Raw genomic sequence first — 21,233 nt, 5'->3', positions numbered from 1 at the left:
ATATTGCATCAGGATAGGTTGATAGCTATTTCAGTTTCACTTTTTTATTATGTATTCATGACTGAAACAATATTGTATTCATTGGAATAAGTATTTGCTCCATTAAAATGATGAATGAGAAAATAAATAATAATTGTAACTTTTGTGGACTACTACCAAACCGACAACAAAATATTATTAATGAAAACCAACTAAATTATTGTTACCAAAATTGAAATTAGATCCCATTTCTTGATTCAAGTGAATTTTTTTCAAGTCCCTGTTGGAGATTCAACAACCGCCGCATGTCTAGGAAGACTAGCTGTAAATAATTAATTTGAGTGAGAATCTGGAATTGAGGTTATTACGGGAGATCTCTGTTGAGTGTAATCGTCAATGTCGACTCGCAATGAGTCATGTTCCATGTGCAAGTTGTCACGTTCGAGAAGAAGTCCGACCAACTCGTTATTTTTTCCTGGAAAAAAACATGATAAGAGGATGAAATTCGGCATAATTGAATCTTTTCCCTAGGGAAGGCGCCCAGGTGACTGTAAAGATACGGGAAATGGCCTGTATTATTGGAAACCTGAGATTCCAATTATATATTCAGTTTTGCCCTCGAGTCCTGGTGGTCGAAAAAAATAAGGTCAAAGTTCGGAAAAGTGACAAATTATTGCCTTGAAAATTTTTAAAATTTTCGCGTGTTAAAAAGGCAATAATTTGTCATTTTTTCCAAACTTTGACCTTATTTTTTTGGAATACTAGGCCTCGAGAGCAAACTTGAATATGTATTTCGAATCAGCGTGATTTCAGCTTTCCAATAATATAGGTCACGTCCTATAACTCCAAACTGACTCCATGACCTTTCCTATTGAGTCAGCGTTACAACTTTGTAGGAAAATAATACTTCTGTTATAGATATGTATTTTTAACGAAATGAAACACTATGCCAGTTATCCTTTTCAGCATCAACAGACTTCTGACTTCCCAATAATTTGCACTTTTCTTCAAGCAAAAATTAAAAGTACAACTTTACTATGTTAGAAAACTGATGAGATTCCCATAATCAGACATGTCAACATAGACAGAGCACCTGATCAACGTCAGAGAGAACGTGACTTTGCTCTCCTCTGAGACTCTCTTCTCCTTCAAAACAAGTTGAAACCATGAGAATGTTGACATTTACGACTACATAAATCCAAAATTTTTTGAAATTCGTCAGATTCTAACCACATAATTGCCACTCCATCACGAGTTCGAGTTCTGACATGACTTTACTACACTTTCCCCTCCGCTTCACTCTTATTTTCATACACTCACTGCTTATGGCTTCTTCCATTTGCTGAAGGATTAACTGAATATCCGTCAGTTTAGTCTTGCTCAGATACTGCCTTGCTTGTCGTGGAACCTCGCTTGCTTTTGATCTTCCTCTGAAAACGGCGGCGGTTTGATATATCTTTTTTTTTCGAGAGCATATTTCACCTTCTATATTCTGCCAGCGACATTTTTGCTCCCTCCTCTGCAATCTTCATCACTCGATGTGCCTCGTGTCGCAGCATTTTGCATTGCTCGTCTTCAAAAATATTGATTTTGAAACAACACGTGATTTTGAAACTCACTATCATTGAGGTCCAAATTCTTCTCCAATTTTTCATGTAAGTCTTTCAAAGTTTTGGGGTCCAGCACATCCGGATTAGCAGGGTTTTTAAAATTAGGCACCGATCTGCTTTTTCTCACATACATATGCTCCATGTCAGAATCTTCCGATTCTTCCCCGTTTTCAGTTTCCGTTTCACTGAGTTCATTCATAAAGCAGACCTAAACAGAAAGTTTATAATAAATATTTTTAGCTGAAAATTCATCCTACTTGTAAGTTTTTACTAGGCGGCAGCCTCAGAACTGAGTTACTCTTTTTGTAAGGTTGGTAAGAAACAGGATATTTTTTCCAGTTGTCACAATCTTTTCTTTCCCCAACCTAAAAACAACAATTATTAACTAGAAACTAGTGATTATCACTCACATTATCAATTGCCATTCTTTTCTCCACGTCTTCCCTTTCTTTGGCAGCCGTTGTCAGTTGTTTTTCCAGCTTCACAAAATCTAATTGAGGGAGACCTAGCAAAAAATAATTAGCATGTTTTGAAGCTTACACCCACGCTTACCTGTGTCTATGTGCTCAATTTGATCTGCCACGTTCCTTCGGATCTTTTGTAATTGGTCATCTCTCGATGATGTCTCACCGTAATGGTTTTGATTGCTGGTGACTTGATATGGGTTTCTAAAAATAATTTTTAAATTGAAATCGTTTTGATTATATGGTTGTGAGGCTTATCGCCAATGTTATAATTGGCATATACTACTACTAGGGCTACTGCCAGCTTTGATACTGCACGTCAGGTGTAAAGAGCTTGCATAGTGAAAGTTTTTAGTATTAAACGTGTTTCTACTCAAAAAAGATTACGATTTTCTATCTAACGTCGTCTGCTGATGTTCAAAAAAAGAAAAATCTATAAATAATTACACAAACTGGTTTTCGTAGCTTGGCGCTTTACTGAAATCCGACCTTCGTGGAATCACTTCGTTATTTTCCGTCAGCCTCCTCGTTTCTGAAAAAAAACGTTTTCATTTCATTTTCCGTCTTTTCATAAGAGTAATATGACTCTTACCATCATACATATCCTCTCGTATACTACAAGTACTTGACATTTCGAAAGAGTCCTCTGAGCAGGAAGTGGAACCGGATTCTCCATCACCATCCTGACTGCCTATAAGTTTTGCAATGAGTGAGATGCTTTTTGAAGCGTTTTGTACCTTGATGGTTAGTGAGAGAGTTTCGAGACTCTAAACTGCTGGAGTGTGAGTATTGGTCATCGTTATCAGTACTATTCAAATCAATCAAGGCAACGCCATTGATGCCATGCAGCATATTATTGTTGTCTTCATTGATCTATAAAATAAAGGAAGAAAAATGAAAATGTTTTTTGTTTGAAATAATGAATTTCTTACCAAAACATTATATTTTGAATGAAAGAAACGCTCAAACTTTGAGTTTCGTGGAATAAAACCATCCACTAAGGAATACACGCTTTTGAATACTACTTCACAACAAGACATGTCTTGAGATAGGTGTGAAAATAAAGAAAAATAAGATCGAATAAGAAGAACCACCCAATTTAATTGGAGCCTTGGGTTTGACTCCGCCCAGAAATTGAGAATAACGTCCGTTTCTGTGATTGGTAATTTCGGTGTCTCTTCTTTTTTTCTTTTTTTCCGTTCCGTTTGGAATTGAGATTGAAAATTGGGCTCCTCCAAGAAAGAAAGGAATTATTGCGTTCTTTGCTCTTGGAATAATGAAGTTTCACTTTAAGGGAAACAGTTCATTATGTTTCTCATATCAGTGCGAAGTTGAATCAAAAAATTACATGAGAAATCAAAATTAAATTTTTAAGACGTGGCGGGATCTCAAATTAGGAAATTTTTCTAATGATTCTAAATTTTATTACCTTATTTTTCTACAAGAATGTGTTTTTCATGAGAACCCCAATAGACAGATTTACAGTTAACTCTTATAACTTCCTGCTCCAATCTCCATTCTTTTGATTTCATCCTGTCTCACCTCTCCAGTTGTGATTTTGACAACAGCTGACGTAGAGGTTTGCATAAATTGAGGGAATAAATCAGACGACAAGTTGCAATGTAGGTCAATGTTATTCGGAGAGTTTGCAGAATTCATCTGCAAAAGTTTAGTATGAACAAAAGAAGAAAACGACTACAAAAGGATAGCGGAAGAAGAAAAAAAACGCAAAAGAAGAAAAAGACCAAGCCGTTAAGAAGTTGAGCTTCCACTTTTTTCCTCTAAATGTGAGAAATGAGGGCAATTTGTCATATCGATTTGGCAAGTCGCATGTCACTGCTTATTTTTAGTCCTTAGAAATTCAACCGGGAAGAAAAAAGATTAGAAAAAAGGAAAAAAATAAAGTTAAATAGCTTCATTTTCACGAAGGAGGGAAAAAAACGGAAAAAGCAGTCATTTCTTTTCACTCTCCTTTTTCCGCGCACTTTTTTGTTTTCACATCTATGGCAGAATAATAAGTTTGCTGCGTGGAAAATTTGCTTGCTACTTTGTCTGCGTGCGCGCTCACATAGAGCTCACATAGAGCTATGTTCTGAGTCTCTCCATCTCTCTCAACATCTTTTTCACTTCTTCTTTTTTCTTCTTTTCTCTCTTTGCTTCACTCAGCTCAGTACACACGAATCCCCCGTTAAGAAAAGAAAAGGGAGAGCTCCAAAGCACCGCTCTGAGCCCAAAGGTCCGTGGAATCAGGAAATCTTCTTCTTTTTCGCCGAAGAAAGAAATATTCGTTGCGGGGAGAAAAAGAGGGAGGACAAAAGAAAAGAAAAACGAGGACAAAATGAAATTGAATTGCGAGAAAATAATTGGAATTTGAATGATTTGAATTTCCGGATACATTTTTTTTGAAAAGAGGAAGGGAGAAATGTATTGTTACCTCGTGATTCGGTATTTCATCACGGAAATTCAAATTTTATGTCAAAAATCCACTCGGGATTGATTTTTTCACAAACTAAATCAAAAATGAAGGTTGTTTCCCAGCAACAAATTAATGACATACATACAACTACAAACCATTCATCAAAGTACAATAAAAATAAATTAATTCAAAGAAATATCGTTATATTCAGCAGTATTACAAAGCGACTGACGTATTCATGGGGTGACAGAGCTATTCGATCGTTCATGATGCTTCAGAGAGCTACCGACTTCTTTCAGCTGTGTTATCGTCTTCTTGAACCACCTGAAAAATAGATTTGGCTTGTGGAGAGAGAAAATTGAATTATGTGAAGTATTGATGCTAGAACTTTAGTTTCATGCATTTTTAACTTCAATGGTGGTTTGTTCCCGAAATCGCACATATAACTCTCATTTTATGACTCAAAGTCCAAAAACGGCCGAAAATTAAAATTTCGGCCGTTTTTCGGTACTTCTGGTCAATTATCTCAATTTCTATACATAATACAGTTTTTTGACGGCAATGTGCAAATGAAAGATCGAGTTTTTTTTCTACTGATACAATCAACATTCGCACATATAACTATCATTTTATGTCTCGAAAGGTTCAATGATTTCAATTTTTGAGTTCATTCACTGAGTCTTCGAAAGGAATCTTTTTGAACCTATCCACTGCCTAACTAAAACAAAAACTAACTTTACAGACTGAATCTAAGAGCCACGTCAAAAAATTAGAATGGTAAACTCACTTCTTGCCATCACTCTCACTTTGAGCCATCAACTGATGCGTCAAATCTTGATTCCGGCATTCAGCTTCTACCAGTGACAGTTTCGTTTGTGCTAGGTCAATCTCGAGCGATCTGAAAGCTTTTGTTATTTTAAATCAAGATATCCAATGCTTGCTTGATGTGATCCTCTCGTTCTTCTAGTTTTGTCAGCAAGTCAAGTCCAGTGGGTGTAGATGCTGTGTGGACTGGACTTCTATTCTTCTCCCATTCGCAAACCGACGGCCAACACTTGTCACATTCAGATATTCTAGCCTATAACAATACAATTTTATTGGAAATGTGGTTTACCTCTCACCACAATCGCTTTCTTCTGTACTTCAAAGTTCTCTTTTTCACACTCCGCCCGTTTACTTCTTTCCGAGAACAATTTCTTGTATTCCGCTAGCAACTTCTCCGCCCTTGACCCATTTTCTTCTAACCTCAGCACATCTCGTCTGTACATCTCCTTAATCTGCTCATATTCTCTCATCAGATTCTTATTCTCTTCCAGAATGTCTTGATTCTGTCGTGTCAGTCGCTCAATGGCATTTGCAGAAGTCTCAATTTGATCTTCTGCCACATCCAACTTCCGACGAAGCTCGATTTTGCTGGTGACAAGTTCATGGGCCAAGTCGTCGTTTTCACGCTCCAATCGCAGAGTGTTGGCAAGATGACGACCAATTTCTTTCTGAAAAAAAGGAACAATTTGAATTTGCCGTACAGAGACATTTGTTCTACCTCCATTCTCAACACGGGGTCCTCATTCTCACGTTCTTGCTCCTTGATACGTTTGTACTCTTTTTCATAAATCTCCAGCTTACTATGATTCAGACGGTACTTTACAGCTTTATGAATTAGTTGCTTAGTGGCTGCTTCAGTACGGTATTTTCTTGGAAGGGATACACGGAAGTACTTCAGCGTTCCTTCAAAATCTAATTGCAACAAGTCGGTCTTTGCATCATGAAGCAGTGCGAGGGAGATGTGGAAGATTGTATTCATTCCCTGAAAAAAGAGAAAATTTTTGTTTGAAAAACTTATAGAAGACATACCTGACTCAGGAACAAGTCTAGAATAAAAAACACCATTTGAAGCGGGAACTTTGCGGTAAATAGCGTCAAAAACCATTGAGATGCATACATATGTGTTTCAATGCCGATATGATCGAGATGATGTGAAAGCTCGGGTATATAGTCCTGAAATGTAAAAACATTCATAGGTGGAGAATAGATTTTGGGTATTGGTGGTTTAACTTGAAGACTGGAAATGGTCTGGGTTTTCACTCAAAATAGGTGTAGGTGTATAAAGATTTTTTGAATTTTCAAGAGTCATACCTTTAATAAAGCGGTAAGCTGAAAGAATCGCAGGTGCAAATTATCAAATCCCAATTTGAACAGATCGCGTAACCCATAATTGAACATTATTTTCACAAGTGTACAGAATGCTTGCTCCTCCGGCATATGCAGCAGCAGACTGGCCGCCAGAAATGAAAGACCTTGACAATACGATACTTCTTCGTCGTAGAGTGAATAAACCTGGAAGAAATATTATGCGTATTTTGGATTTAATAAATGAAAATCTTACTTTGCTGATTTTGTACAATGATTCTTGACCTTTTCCTCCAGATTCTTTAAAATAGTCATGAGCTGGGAATGTGCGATGGATATCTCTCATGATGACTTGCTCCGATGGACACGGCTGGTTCAGGAAGTTATGGTACTTTTCAACAAGGTCCGGTTGGTCGATTGCCTAAGATGGGAAGTTATAGTTTCTTTCAGACTAATAAGAAAGAAACTCACGTTAGCCAACAACTGCCACACATGTCCACGTAATTTATCAGGGATACCATCCAGCACCAGTTCTGAGATTTTCTCCGGTCGATCACTTTGTTGATCCCAATTCTCGATAAGACTGTTCCACATTTCTAAATGTTCCTCCTTGCATTCTTGGGAGACTTTTCCAGATCCTGATAGCAGTGGCTCATCGCAATCTGGAATTTGATATGTTGACTGTAATACGAGACAATAAAAATATTAAAATTTTGATGTGATAAACATAAAAAAGACAATTGGAGAGTATTATAGCTGTAAATAAACTGTAAATACTGCCAAGTAAACATGGATGGATTGAAAAGTTTGAGCTTTCAAGGCAGTTCATGAAACTAGAGCATGTTTTTGCAAAATTTTCTATATTATTCTTACCATAAAATGCAGTAAATTATCTGAAACGTCTCATTCGTGTATTGGAATGAAAACTATTATCACACTTGCTTGTCAAGGTTTCGGTATCTTTTGGTAGATTGCATCCGCAAGACCACGTGACTCAACTAGATAACTTTAATTTTCACAAGTTCCAATTTCTTCGGTCAAGTATATTTTCAGATTTCAAATTAAGTTTTAAACTACTGACAAAACCTTCTGCTTAGTATCTAAGTACTCACCTGACTCATCATCTCCAGTTGGATGTAACAGTTGTGTTGGCATTCTCGACGGACTCTTTCCCAGGTTCTGCTTTGAACGTTTTCGATCACTATCCGACTCCAATGAGATGAATGTCAACTTTCGATCGTTTGGATCCGCTTGATCAAAGTTTTTCTGTAAAACAACAAATGTTCATAGAAAAATATAAACATATCAAAAAAGCAAACGTTTTCTCTATTCAACATCAATGGAAAGTAATAACGAAGAAAACTACCCCGCATACCATTTTTAACAATACTAAAACTGAATGGAAAAGAAAAAGCGTTCCCAACAAAACTAAACTATGGTATGGGAGAAAAAGAGAGAAAGCCAGAGGGTTATTGGAAATAGATTGCCCCGATATTTTCTTTTTTGTCTGCCCCTCTTTTATTCTTCGAGCATCTCTTTTCGATTTGCACTCTCTCTTTCTCTCCTCTCTGCATTACTATGAGATCAGCGTCATCTACGTGAAAACAACACAATTTTCAGAAAGCGCTTTTTCGTTTTCAGTTTTCTCATGGTTTATATTTCTTACCTCCAGAACCAATGTGAATTCCTCGGAGACTACTGTTTGCGGTGTCTTGTAGAACCGTTCATGTTCATGGAACACACGTGACATTGCCTCCATTGAGAATCGAATTGGTTCACTGATTTCGGTTACGATCACATCAATAGCCACTGTCATGAACACTCGTGTGTCTGGAAGTGTAATGATTGACTTTCGCTTGCGTGATTTTGTTTGTGTAACACAAAAGACATTGTCTCATGTAAATCAATAGGCACTCACCTCGTGGTGTCTCGGTGTTTAACACTTCAAACATATGCACACGCGGATCCCAATTAGCTTCGATCAAGAATACTGCCGAGTCGGTGCCTGGAATTTTTTTCTTGTTGTTGATTTTTTTGTTTCCGTTTTCCCCCTCCGAGCGCTATCTCACTATTTGGTAGTACAAAATAACCCGGTCTGTGTAACCCTTATCTTATCTTTTACCTGTCTCGTTTCTCTGCATCTCCAATAATTGCAAATCCGAATGCCTCAAGTTCCTTCCGGCTGCCAGTAACATGCCAAAACACTTTTTGATATTGAGAAGGAACCCTTCGATCTGAAATTTTTTGGTTTTTGCATATTTTTTTTTCCTATAATCAAGTTTTTACCTGCTTCAACTGCACCACGATTTTCTTTTCTCGATCCCTTCTTACTTTGAACACTCCATTGTGTTGGGGGCACAGTTTCCATATAGGTTTATCCGCTGTCCCATCGTTTTCTCGGATCTCCAATATGCTCTCGAACAGGAATTCCATCCGGTTAGAAACTGCTGACACGTTTTTGTTGGAGAAGGCGTAGGAGAAACAGTAGAGTGCTTTGGCCGCCTGGAATTCATGATAATTTTAGATTGCTGTTTGCTAAGGATGAACCACTTACTGTTTCTGCTTTACTTGTTCGGAAAACGTGGCACTGGTGTAGGATGTCCGATGAGTTGTTGTCTCCTCTGAGAATAAGAAGTTCGAATGTTATCGAAAATCTATATTCAGTGTTTCTTTTTTTCTCTAGATCTCATGGATGGAATAAGTAAATCTGTCTTTTTCACAGATTACGGTTCTTTTTTTTTGATACATTTTCCAGCATGTTGGTGTATCTTGAATCCTACAGAATAAACTATTACTGCTCTGATCAAGTACCACTTTCAGAATAATTTCTTCCTACCAAACACATTTTTAGTTCCCGACGCTTCATTACCAAAACATGAGTACTCAGTTTTTGACTGACAACCTAAACAATTTGAAACACACAAAAAACTTACACATTGATCTTATGTGTAAACGAAATACCAAAGCAATTGTTTTGAGATGTCGTACTTTCTCCACGAATGCAAAATCTTATGTTGACCAGTGAGAATGATGAAAGCACCTTCCCTTGTGAGTCTATCAACCTGAAATTCAATTTTTATATCTTGTTCTATTCAATTATATATAATATATTAGCTTACTTCACGGTGCCTGAAATATTATGCGGGACTACCAGGGTGACGTTGACTGTTTGTGCTCCTTTCTGCTCGTCGAGCACCTGAAAATAAACAAATTTGTGATTTAGTCCCTACTATTCTATGTGTATACCTTCATCAACGCTTTCATTTCATTGTCATTGTCGTTGTTGACTAGTTGGGAACATCCCAGATATTGAACCTGTAAATAATATTGGTGAATTTTCACACAAATTCGAGTTTGAAACTTACATTTGTAAACTGAGTAACTTCTGTGAAATCTCCAAACTCTTCCATTTACTGGCTATTATGCTGTATTGATAATTGTACTCTTTTGATAATCTGAAAGTTTAAAAGTTGAATAGAAAAGTTGCATTCAAATGAATTGATTGAAGTGCGCATTGGGAACAAAACAAATAAGAGAAGGGGAAATAAGAGACCAGAAATCGATATAGACACCTATTGTGATTCAAATTCAAGGTTGAAAGGACGATGTGTTCTAGTTTACAACAATTATTCATTGAGGAATGAAAAAGAAAGAAAGGAAAGAGGAGTCCCGACAAATAACGACTGTGTTCGCTCTCCTTCTCTCGCCGTCTCTCGCTCTCCCCCACTATTTCTCGCCGTATGCCTTGTTGAATGTTGTTGTATACCCTTATGCGTGCAGTCCAGCGGCGCGCGTTTGCACACCTCCACTGTTTTCCCTTCCCCCGCGCGTGACAGATATCGTTTATTCTCGTCATTTCCACTCATTCTTCTCAGTATTTCTTGCGGTTTTCTTCTAATTAATTTAGCCAATCCCTATAAAAACCGAATTTTCAGAATGAAATCCGAAAATGATGTAGAATATACGATAAAGCAGCCGGATTTGAAGGATGCGTCTGTACCAAACGCGGAAAATGCAGGGAAATCGACGGATGAAATGATCACAGCGCCCGATGATGATATCGAGAAGGAGGACGATGGTGAAATTGAGGTTGGAAAGGAAAATAGCGTGAGTGGGAGTGAAATGAGGAAAAATAAACAGATGACTAATGCGAAAAGAACTGTATTCTGCCAAAAACAACTCTGACACATCAGGAATAGCAAGCTTTGATTTTTTTGAGTAGAGAAAGAGAATTAAAACCCTGAAGACTAACTAAAAACAGAAAAAATAATTAAAACTCGTCGAAAAATTCAAAAAAGTTTGTTCCCAGATAGATTTTTTTTCCGGTTGGGAGATCTGGTTTTATGACATAAAGAGCGAAAATCTCTCCAATAGGTCACAGATAAATTTTTAGAAACGTAAAATGAACAAGTCATTTTATTCAAACTAACCTTTGCCATAGTATCAGTAATTTTGTAAAAAAAAGTGTTGTTAACACAGCTGACCACTGGTTCAGCAAAAAACACTGAAATTATCATTTAGGAATACAAAAACTAGGTGAGGTAGCACTGTGTCTAACGCAATTCTTATTTTCAGATCAAGCCAACACATGATCGACAGAGCTGGACAATTCGACTCTTATCATCTGATAGCTTTGATGCATCGATGGCAGTCGAGTACTTGAACTCGATTCAGGATAAACCCAGTCTCACTTTTCTTGGTAATCAATACTCTACCACCGTTCATCACTAATTTATTTCCACAATTTCAGGAAAGCGACTGTTCGATTTGCCGGAGAAAGACTTGGATTTCTACCTCCCCCAGCTGATGTATCTCTACGTCACCAAAGTCGACGCGGCTAGTGTTTCTCATGCTTATATTGAAGAGAGGTGCGTCTTCAGTTTCACGTTTGTTTGTTTGCCCATCTCCAAAACAGCCTGATTGCGCCACAAGGAGCATAGAAATTGAGGCCGATTCCAAATTCTAACAACATTTTGTTACAGACACAAAAACGACGCTCAATTCACCGTGTTGTGCATCTGGCTTCTCAACTGCTTCACTCGAAACGTGCCAAACAAGTATGAGAATCACGCACTGATGCTGAAAAGCTTGCTCAGCAAAACAAATAGTCCCGGGTCAAGCATTGAGAGTATGAACATATTGTCACTGGATCGACTAGAAGAGACAAATTGGACAGTTGGTAGGATTTTATTCAGAAAAATTGAGGAAATGTATGCCTCAAACGTTTCCAACATTCTAAATGAGTCCCGAAATACTATCATCTTATGGAATTCTGCGAACATAATAAAAACCACAAGTATATTTTCGAAAATTGGTAGAAAACCCGTAAAGTCGCCAAAAGTACCTCCAAGAATAGAGTTTTTTTTGCCCCTCAAGGGTATTTATGAATTTGAACATACGCTTCTCACTAAACCCTAGGATGAACCAAAGAAGGTGCAGTAACCTATGTTCTTGCGCCTCAGGTATAACATATGAGAAACAGATTTTTTGCAAGAAACCTATAAGTGGTCACATCAGAGAAAAAAATTGAACACTGGCACAGCAGAAAGTGCTATTAACCGACTTTCAGTCTTACTATTATATAATACTATTTTTTACACACTACGTTATTGTAGGCAATCTGAGACAATTACATACACAGTGTAGAAACAAAGTGACATAATTTCGAATAGTTGACGATATTATTTCAAAAATACATCAGGATGAGCCTACTTTTTTGTTTTTTAAACGTCAGAAATGTATTGATCAAAAAAGAATGGCAGAAGTTTCGCGAGAGAGCCAGTAGTCATAGTAAAAAAGTTTACGAAAGCAGTTTTATGGAAAAAAGCTAGTACGTGAGAAAAAAGTGCTTCAATTTTTGATATCGAGCGAGGATGTCATGCAAAGGGAGGACGCATAATTATATGCTGAGCTAGCTTGATTTATTGCCTTTTCACTAGATACCAGATATAGGAAAACTCCTTCCTTTTGCCAGAGACCCTGGAAAAGTTTAGAGATGAACTACACTGACGGATATATTTGTAGTTTACAATGACAATAGAGAGCTACACGGACAATTTCCGGTGATACACTGACAATTTCCTGTGATACACTGACAAAATCTTTGTACAGCGACCAGTACAGTGACAAACGCACTGACCAAATCACTTCAATAAATCAAACAATTATCTTAAATGTAGACAAAGTTGTTGAGCAAATGCTTTTTGAGACAGAATCGCAGGTTTTGACTATAAATGGAATAAAGTTTTCATACCCTCAAATGTCTTGTTCCAGGTTCGACATATGGCAAATACAACGGGAATTTCTATCATTCGGAGGTGCAAAGTCAGTCGACAGCTCTCAATGCGACACTGGACTCGTACGAGAAACCTCGTTACGGACCAATCAGCTCGGTATGTGTTTACTGGTAATGTTCTTTGAAACATGAATATTTTTTTCAGCAAATCCTGACGAATCAACAAAACTTCATCGGCCGACTTGTGTTTATTGGTGTAAAACTGACACAACAACACTTGTTCAGTTCGAAACAAGAGAAGACAATTGCGTTACAATCAGAGCTGAATATGTTGAATTCTATGCTGCCTACAGCAGTGTGGATTCCATTTGACTTTGAGAATACAATTTTTAACATTTGTGTTGATGAAAGTGCAGTGTTGAATAGCAAGGATAAGGTGCATAACTTGATTATTTCTTTCGAAAATCATATCGCAATGTTTCCAGGTGCCATATGTGTTTTTCGCAGAGGTTGTTCGGTCTTCACCCCACTACAACAACGTCAAAACACCTGCATCGTTGGATCAAAAGATGAAAAGATCACAAAGTGAGAGTATCTTGCTGAAAAACAAGGTAATACTGCAACTCCAGTAGACAATGGGCTCAACTTCTGTTATTATAGAGCTATCACGACTCAACGGACCCTTCGATTGCAGTTTTTGCCGAGTCTTGGGCGGAAAAGAAGTCTCGGATTAGAGGATCGAGTCGTTATGAAAACCACCAGAAATGGGATTTAATTCCAGTAATAGTCAAAACCGGCGATGATCTGTCACAAGAAGCATTTGCTCAACAACTTTTGTTTACATTCAAGGTGTGTGTTTGAATAATTGAATTATTATGGTCGGTGCATTTGTCAGTGTACTGGTCGCTGTACAAAGATTTTGTCAGTGTATCAGTGTAAATTGTTAGTGTAACTTACCATTGTCATTGTAAACTAAATCTGTCAGTGTAGTTCACTTCTAAAATTTTCCAGGATCTCTGGCAAGAGGAAGGAGTTCCCTTATATCTGCGACCTTACAAAATTGTGTGCATCGGATCTGACGCTGGATTAATTGAACCTGTTCTTGACACATTGTCTCTCCACCAAATCAAACGCCACCTTACAAACCTGTTCCGCATGAATGGAAACCCTGCAACACCCTTGCTGAAGCATCATTTTGAGAATGTATTTGGTCCTGTAAATAGTGAAACTTATGTGAAGTGAGTCTTTATGATTTGTAAGAAATTATAATACTGCATGTCTATTTTCAGTGCTCAGAAGAACTTTATTCAAAGCACTGCGGCCTATAGTCTTGTCAGCTACTACTTACAACTGAAGGACCGTCATAATGGCAACATTTTATTGGATATGGAAGGCCATTTGATCCATATTGATTACGGGTTCTTGCTTTCATCGTCCCCGAGGAATCTTGGCTTTGAAACTGCGCCATTTAAATTGACAACTGAAATTAGTAAGTTTTGGTCTAAATTTTCCATTTGCAAATCAAACCACTTTTAGTTGATGTGATGGGAGGAATAGACAGTGATATGTTCCTATATTTCAAGAGTTTGCTGCTCCGTGGACTCATGGCTGCCAGAAAACACCATCGTCGTATTGTATCTCTTGCTGAAATTATGTCTTCGGGTCAGTCACTCTAATTTAACGCCCGAAAACTGAACTCAGCAATGTTTCAGGTTCCAAAATGCAATGCTTCCGCGCTGGAGCCGAGACAGTCCGAGCACTCGAGGCACGATTCCATGTGAGCAGCACTGATGAACAACTCCAACAACTGGTCGATACTCTTGTAGAAGGTTCCCGGGATAGTTACACAACACGGTTCTATGACTCATTCCAGTATTATACTAATGGAATTCATTGAGTCAATTCGCTTATTTTGCTAGTCTTTCATATTTGGTAGAATCTCATATCTTATCGTGATGATGAATAAATTGCATTTCTGTCAGTTAAGGGTAGTGAATAGTTATGCATGGTCTTTTAGGGTTGTTATGCTTTGCTTTTGATGCTACCAGTTACAGTAGTAACTGTTCTACTCGCAGTTTTTAACGGTTGGGTTTTTCATAGCATGTTTCAGAGATCTCTAAATACTCAGTTATCAGAAAATAAAATTGTTATCTGTTATAAACCCGTTATGTACTCAAAATGAACGCCGTTCCGCGTTTCTGCCCGTTTTTGTTAATTTGTAGGGACACATTCAGTGTTTTTTTCATTTCAATACTCTTTCGATACAGATGGTACGAGTAACAGGTGGGACTCAATGAAAATGTCATCAACTCGCTTTTTTCGAAAAAGTTCACGAACTGCATATATTAGGTTGTCCCATAAGTTTTCGAACATTATTGAATTCAAATTTATTCAAAGCCAGAATATTACAAAAATCAAACATAGTGACCACCTTTATCCACAACTCTTTGCCATTTAGTAGATAGAGATTCAATACCTTTCCGCCAAAACTCAGGCTGCTTCGAGTCAAAATACTTCTTCAACCATTTCTCGACCTCTGACTTTGTTTTGAAGTCCTGGCCTTCAAAGGATCGATGCATGTCGCTGAACAAATGGTAATCCGAAGGAGCGATATCAGGGCTGTACGGAGGGTGAGCAGGGACTGTCCAGTAGATCAGTTTGGGCTTCACCTTTTGTAATTGAGAAGAATAGTAGTCGGCGGTGATAGTTTTCCCCTTGGGAAGCAGTTCCCAATAAAGCACTCCATGAACAGACCACCAGACGGAGAGCACTATTTTCTTAGGGTGTAACTCCTGTTTGACGACATCCTCTTGCTGTTTATCAGCATCAACCCACTGGGCTCTCCTGTGGTGGTTTTCGTATAAGACCCACTTCTCGTCCGACGTAACCAAATGATCCAGCCTGTTGAAATTAGGATGGTGGGTTAGAAGATGCAGTGACATGTCCACTCGGCGCTCAAGGTCAAAGTTAGACAATTTGTGTGGTATCCATCTTCCTATTTTTTTTTACTTGTCAAGAGCTCCCAGTCATCTTTCTACCGCAGAGTGATTAGAGCCCATTACTGTTTCCAGTTCACGAATGGATTGAAGTGGGTCACTTTCCACTACCTCCCGTAACTTGTCAATGTCGAACTCCACTGGTCTTCCAGAACGTGCTGCTTCGGTCAAAGAAAAATCATTATTTTTGAAACGATGGACCTAACGGCTAATTGTCTGCCGTTGAGGGGCAATATCCTTATAAACTTCAACCATACGTTCTTCAATCTCAGTGATTTCGGAGTTAGATAGAAACAAAAATAAAATGACATGACGAATATGAAGTCGGTCGGGGCCAAAGATTGGTGCCGCGTTCATTGAGAGAAGGCAGCCAGAAGAAATGAATGATATTGTCAATACACCCGACGTCTTATATAATGGAAAACATGCACTATTTGGTTTGATTCTCGCTCTCTGTCCTATAGCAGATTAACAAAACTATGTTCGAAAACTTTTGGGACAACCTAATACAACTATGGGCGTCGATATACAGGCAGCGACCCCTGTAAAATGGAAATCTTGGATTTTTCCGCAATTCTAATTGAAGAGATGATGCCAGTGGGACAACGAAAAGTGCAATATATTCAAAATCGACTCCAAAATTGATAAAACTTGAAAATTCTGTTGGGAGAATGATATTTACGAGGAATACAAAAAAAAAACGATTCACAATTTTGTGAATTCCCAGTGAAAAAATATCATTTTCAAAGGCTTCTGAATCAAATTTTTGATCATTTTCCAAAAAATTTGACACAGAGTTGGTCGTCTTCGGTCGTTACTCTATTTCTCATAAATACCGTTCCTTGATGAGAAAGGTCGTTTTCTAAGATTATCTTACAAACTTCAAGTTTCCAAAATCTAGTTTTTCCATTTACCTATTTTTAGAGAAGGTGATGAACTTTGTACCATTCACCAAATTCGTTGAACAATATTTCAGCTTAGCTGAACCCGATTCGGGTCTCTTTTTGTATAATTTCTTTATTGTATATTGTACTTTATCCTAACTCCGAAGATCAAACACCGAGCATCTTTTCTTATCATCGAATAGGAATTTAATAACGAAAGAACCCTTTATCAAACGAATCAATCTGAATTGAATAGATTTATTAAACTTTTCCTCCCCCGCTCTGTCTGGGAATGTATACACGCCCCCCTACCGACAGAGCTCATTCATATAAATAGCGAATCATATCGAAACGATTTCTCATCTTTTTATATTTTCACCCAATTGTTATTTGTAAAATCTTATTGTTTTTTTCTTAATTTATCTTTATAATAAAAGGTTTAATTACCCAAGTTTGAGGTACTCTTCACAACCACCACACACAACACAATCAGGCCAGACTCTCCAGGCACTGGGGAGAGTCAATTTATTAGCATAGATATCACTTTTTTGAACCTAATTTTGCTACACCATCAAAATAGCCTAAAACAGCAGTTCCAGAATTTTATATCCACAATACAGATACTTTTTCGATACTTTAGTAACAAGTGGCTTGTGAGCATCCTCGATCCCTTTCAAGGTCACGATACATCTGTACCAGCTGTGGAGCTATGGGCGGGCACCTCCCAGAAACGGATTTCGTTTTCATTTTACTTTTAATTTTGGTTGATACTCTTTATTTTTCCAATGTTGGTAGTACTTGTTCGTGGATCAGCTCCTGCTTCGAAAATCCAAATTACTCAAAAGAACAATGAGAAGGCTTCGAAAAATCAAAGGTAACTCATAGGATAATAGTACTTTCTTAGGGAAACAAAAATATTTTTCAGTGAAGCTCAATTTTTGAAAGAGAAGGCTGCAGCTAGTGCAATGGAGAAAGTTATCTGTGAAACTATAGTCAGTCAAATCCAGACGCTCCAAGCTCTAGATGTTGTCATAAGAGTATGTGGTATCGATACTCTATACTCTGAGCTCTGTGGTATTCGAGTGGATTGGGTGATCACAATTGGTTAGTTGTATTTGCATAGGGTGTTGAAAGGTGTCTAACTATGGAAGGTCATAGAGTCAGTCTGGAGATTTTTGGTTTCGTTTCCTAAGATAGTAGCTGTCAAAAAAATATCGAAAGTTTCCTCCTCCAGTTGAAAATGATTTAATCTGAAAGTGTGTCATCACGGTTTAACTGATTGTCCCACAAAGTAATTTTTTTAAAGATGTCGTAAATCAAAAATAGTAATCCATTTTTGTAGTTGAAAACTTTTTATTACGTGCAGTCCCCAGCAAGTTACATCTCGACAAAGAGATTCTTGCTCAAATTGACTCTTCTCAATCAGTGCGAAAAATTGAGATTTTTGAGATATTAACCCAAAATAACTATAACTTTCTTGGAAGTACCCACACAAAAAAAGTAGTCAACTAAAAAAAAAAGGATTTTCACTTTTAATCAGTTTTACATATTAAAAGTTTTCTCTGTAGGGACAATCAGTTTTACCTTGACATCCTTTCAAAAAATTTAACTGAAAGTGAAAAACATGATTTCTTTCAGGTCATAACTGTAAAACATTAGTACCTGTGTACTGTAAACACTTTGGTTTATCGATGTTTATGTATTAGTGTGTAAAGACCATTCGAATCACGATTCTTTAATAAAAGTGCGACGCTTTAATTTTTTTCAGTCGTAAAAAAAGTTAAAATTAATAATCACATTCTTCGAACTTATTCATACTGTAGTGCTCACTCCTCTGAATGTCATTCACCTAACCAAATTCTGACCCGCCACATGCTCAGCCACTACATTATCTGAATAACTATTGCAGGTGACAACCTACTGTACATCAAAGCATGCCGATTAATCTACAATAGAGTTCCCATAGTTGGAATCAATCTCGACCCTTATGCCACAAAAGGCTCTCTCTGTCTTTTCGGAAGTTACCTACCACGAATTGTTTCGAACTTCCGTGATATAATGGAGTCCTATGTTGCACGTCAAAGAATTCAGGTGGAAATCATATATCCCGAATTCAAGGCACGTAAAGAGAAGAGGGCGGACGTCAACAACGAAGTTTACAATGTGCTCAACGAGATATATATTGGAAACGTCAAAAAAGAAGAAGCCTCGGAGATGGAGCTCCTTCAAGCCGGAGGATTCCAAGCCAAAAAAATCAAATTCCAAGAAATAATGATGTTGACTGGAACTGGTTATCATTTTCGAAAAGACAGCTTCAATAAAATGGAGATGTCGAAAGCTAAAGTATTGGACATGTACAGAGAACTGGACGAGGATACGGCCAATCGTTTGATGGAGTTCAAAATACAAGGCTATGAACTGAATGAAAATAGTAAGAGTGAGTAATTTGAAAAAAGGGCTCTATTACAGTTTAGATGTCCTTTGAAAACTTGAACATCCCAAAAAACACTTAGACGTCCCTTAAAACGCTTAGACGTCCATTGAAACACTTAGACGTCCTTTGAAACATTTAAACGTCCTTTCGGGTCCCAAATATGTTAAAAAATGTTTAAACGTCCCAAAAAACATTTAGACGTCCCAAAAAACGTTTAGACGTCCCATTAAATATTGAGACGTCCCTTGAAGTCCGAAAATTTGGTTTTAAATACTTAGACGTTCCAAAAAACATTTAAACGTCCCAAAAAATGTTTAGACGTCCCTTCAACACTAAAAGCCACTGAAAGTGTTCAAGGGACGTCTAAATATTTTTTGGGACGTTTAAATGTTTTTTGGGACGTTTAAATGTTTTTTGGGACGTTTAAATCTTCAGAACTATATTTTGGGATTACAAGGGACGTCTAAACATTTTATGGGACGTTTAAACGTTTTTTGGAACGTCTAAACTTTTGAAAGGACGTTTTAAAAAAATTAGAGTTTGAAAGGACGTTTAAGTGTTTCAAGGGACGTCTAAGTGTTTTAAGGGACGTTTAAGTGTTTTAAGGGACGTTTTAGTTTTTAAAGGACATCTAAACTGTAATAGAGCCGAAAAAAGTGTCCCTCAAACAATTCAATCAGTAAATCATTGTTTATTTCAGAGTTCGTCGCCATCACTAAGAAGTACAACAAGAAAGTCGGCTTGGATACTTCAATAATGGAAAGAACAAAAATGGGCCTTGTGACGAGAGAAGACAACCTTCTTGTTGTATTAGATGGAGTGAAAAATATGAAACTTCCAAAAGGAACATTGCTGATCTTTACCATGGAACGGGAAACTTCCTTGAACACTTATAGGAATGATTAATACATTTTTTCTATTGTATTAATTGTTTAAACTGCTCAATTCACCATCGTTCCATTTATCTTCTCTAAAATTTTTCTCTTTTCCATGTGCCCTTTCAGTCCTGCTTCTTCTCTCTCTCCTCTGTATCTCCTCACCCTTCTCTGCTTATGCATATCACTTGACTGCATATCAATACCTCTTTTCCTTCCTCCCAATTTCTCCAAATTCTGCAAACGCGCTCTAACGAGAGAAAACACGAGTGCGAAGGACTTTGTCTTTATATCTGCGTCTCTCCATTCTCCTGTGTCCATCGTCTGCTATCTCACGTTGTTTTTTCCTGAAGCAAATAGATACTTTGAACGATGGTCATTTGGCTGTGAATAGTTACTTTTAATTGTTTCAGAAGTTCAATTTCAGTTTTTTTTCGAAAGTTTTAATGAAATCATTTTAAAATCTGTCTGCGGGATATTTTTGAATCCAAAAATTTCTTTTTTTTACTAGAGTGGGAGAGAGAAGGGCATTGTAAACGATTGATAAAACATGGATGGTTTGGTAGCGGTCAGATCACTAGAAATAGAACCTACTGATAATATATAGTGAATAGCTAGTAAGCGAGATAAGTTGGTTTATTTATCCGTTTTAGATGTTATCTATTCTTTCAATTTCCTTCTTTGTCCTCTTATTGTCTTTTTTCCATTACGTAAATCATTGTATCATATGAAAAAATGTTTTATTTGCAAACAAAATAATTTAAATTTAAAAAAAAAATTAGTTTTTGTTTGGGCCGCTGATGAATTGAATTAAACCGAACCCAAAAAAGACTATGTTTTTTGTCAGTGTCGGCTTTGAAAGAGTAATCTCACGCATATTCCGGTCTCCTTTATACTCAAAGACTGTCCTAATCCAATACCATTTATTGTGCATCTCTGACCATCTGCAGCGTCAATTACGCCCCATGCCTATTTTCTCGGTCCTCTTTCCTCTTCTTTTTACTCACGTTGGTCAGTGAACACACATTGCACCTCTCCTCCCGAAACACATGCAGAAAATTAATGAAGATATTTTGGCGTTCAATTTCAAGTTTTCTCCAAGCTTTTTTATATAGTTTAAGTGACTTTTTACTTCCAAGACTATATTCCCATTTCTTGAGAAAAACATACCTTGCCAGTTTTTTTCTCTCTTTTTTCAAAAACCGATTTT

General features: G+C 37.3%; 4 protein-coding genes across 4 annotated transcripts; 2 read left to right on the top strand and 2 right to left on the bottom strand.

Moving 5' to 3' along the window:
- Nucleotides 1-217: 217 nt before the first annotated feature.
- GCK72_022234 (uncharacterized protein) lies at nt 218-3,712 on the bottom strand (the record flags this gene model as incomplete). The annotated part of the gene is made up of 12 exons (XM_053734720.1): nt 218-301; nt 348-454; nt 1,300-1,409; nt 1,462-1,552; nt 1,599-1,797; nt 1,847-1,954; nt 2,000-2,094; nt 2,142-2,257; nt 2,507-2,585; nt 2,646-2,744; nt 2,791-2,926; nt 3,596-3,712. The coding sequence occupies 12 exons, from the start codon at nt 3,710-3,712 to the stop codon at nt 218-220; spliced, it is 1,341 nt and encodes a 446-aa protein (XP_053578286.1).
- A 993-nt stretch (nt 3,713-4,705) lies between these two features.
- Nucleotides 4,706-10,009, bottom strand: GCK72_022233 (uncharacterized protein; the record flags this gene model as incomplete). The annotated part of the gene is made up of 19 exons (XM_003106787.2): nt 4,706-4,793; nt 5,257-5,367; nt 5,411-5,547; nt 5,591-5,962; nt 6,013-6,276; nt 6,324-6,467; nt 6,606-6,806; nt 6,856-7,020; nt 7,071-7,261; nt 7,712-7,865; nt 8,266-8,429; nt 8,518-8,604; nt 8,722-8,833; nt 8,886-9,101; nt 9,154-9,220; nt 9,533-9,661; nt 9,719-9,795; nt 9,846-9,914; nt 9,965-10,009. 19 exons carry the CDS (start codon nt 10,007-10,009, stop codon nt 4,706-4,708), a joined length of 2,793 nt encoding a protein of 930 aa, XP_003106835.2.
- Nucleotides 10,010-10,535: 526 nt separating this feature from the next.
- Nucleotides 10,536-14,731, top strand: GCK72_022232 (uncharacterized protein; the record flags this gene model as incomplete). Its single annotated transcript, XM_053734719.1, has 12 exons — nt 10,536-10,706; nt 11,175-11,298; nt 11,350-11,467; nt 11,582-11,778; nt 12,873-12,991; nt 13,040-13,270; nt 13,320-13,445; nt 13,495-13,683; nt 13,846-14,072; nt 14,124-14,323; nt 14,371-14,496; nt 14,547-14,731. The coding sequence occupies 12 exons, from the start codon at nt 10,536-10,538 to the stop codon at nt 14,729-14,731; spliced, it is 2,013 nt and encodes a 670-aa protein (XP_053578285.1).
- A 2,768-nt stretch (nt 14,732-17,499) lies between these two features.
- On the top strand, nt 17,500-20,054 carry GCK72_022231 (uncharacterized protein; the record flags this gene model as incomplete). Its single annotated transcript, XM_003106953.2, has 4 exons — nt 17,500-17,588; nt 17,640-17,818; nt 18,624-19,151; nt 19,849-20,054. 4 exons carry the CDS (start codon nt 17,500-17,502, stop codon nt 20,052-20,054), a joined length of 1,002 nt encoding a protein of 333 aa, XP_003107001.2.
- Between the last annotated feature and the right edge of the window lie 1,179 nt (nt 20,055-21,233).

This window comes from Caenorhabditis remanei, chromosome X (assembly GCF_010183535.1).
Source record: "Caenorhabditis remanei strain PX506 chromosome X, whole genome shotgun sequence".
NCBI classification, from domain to species: domain Eukaryota; kingdom Metazoa; phylum Nematoda; class Chromadorea; order Rhabditida; family Rhabditidae; genus Caenorhabditis; species Caenorhabditis remanei.
The sequence above is the reverse complement of the archived record's forward strand: the minus strand, read 5'-3'. Positions and strand labels throughout refer to the sequence as shown.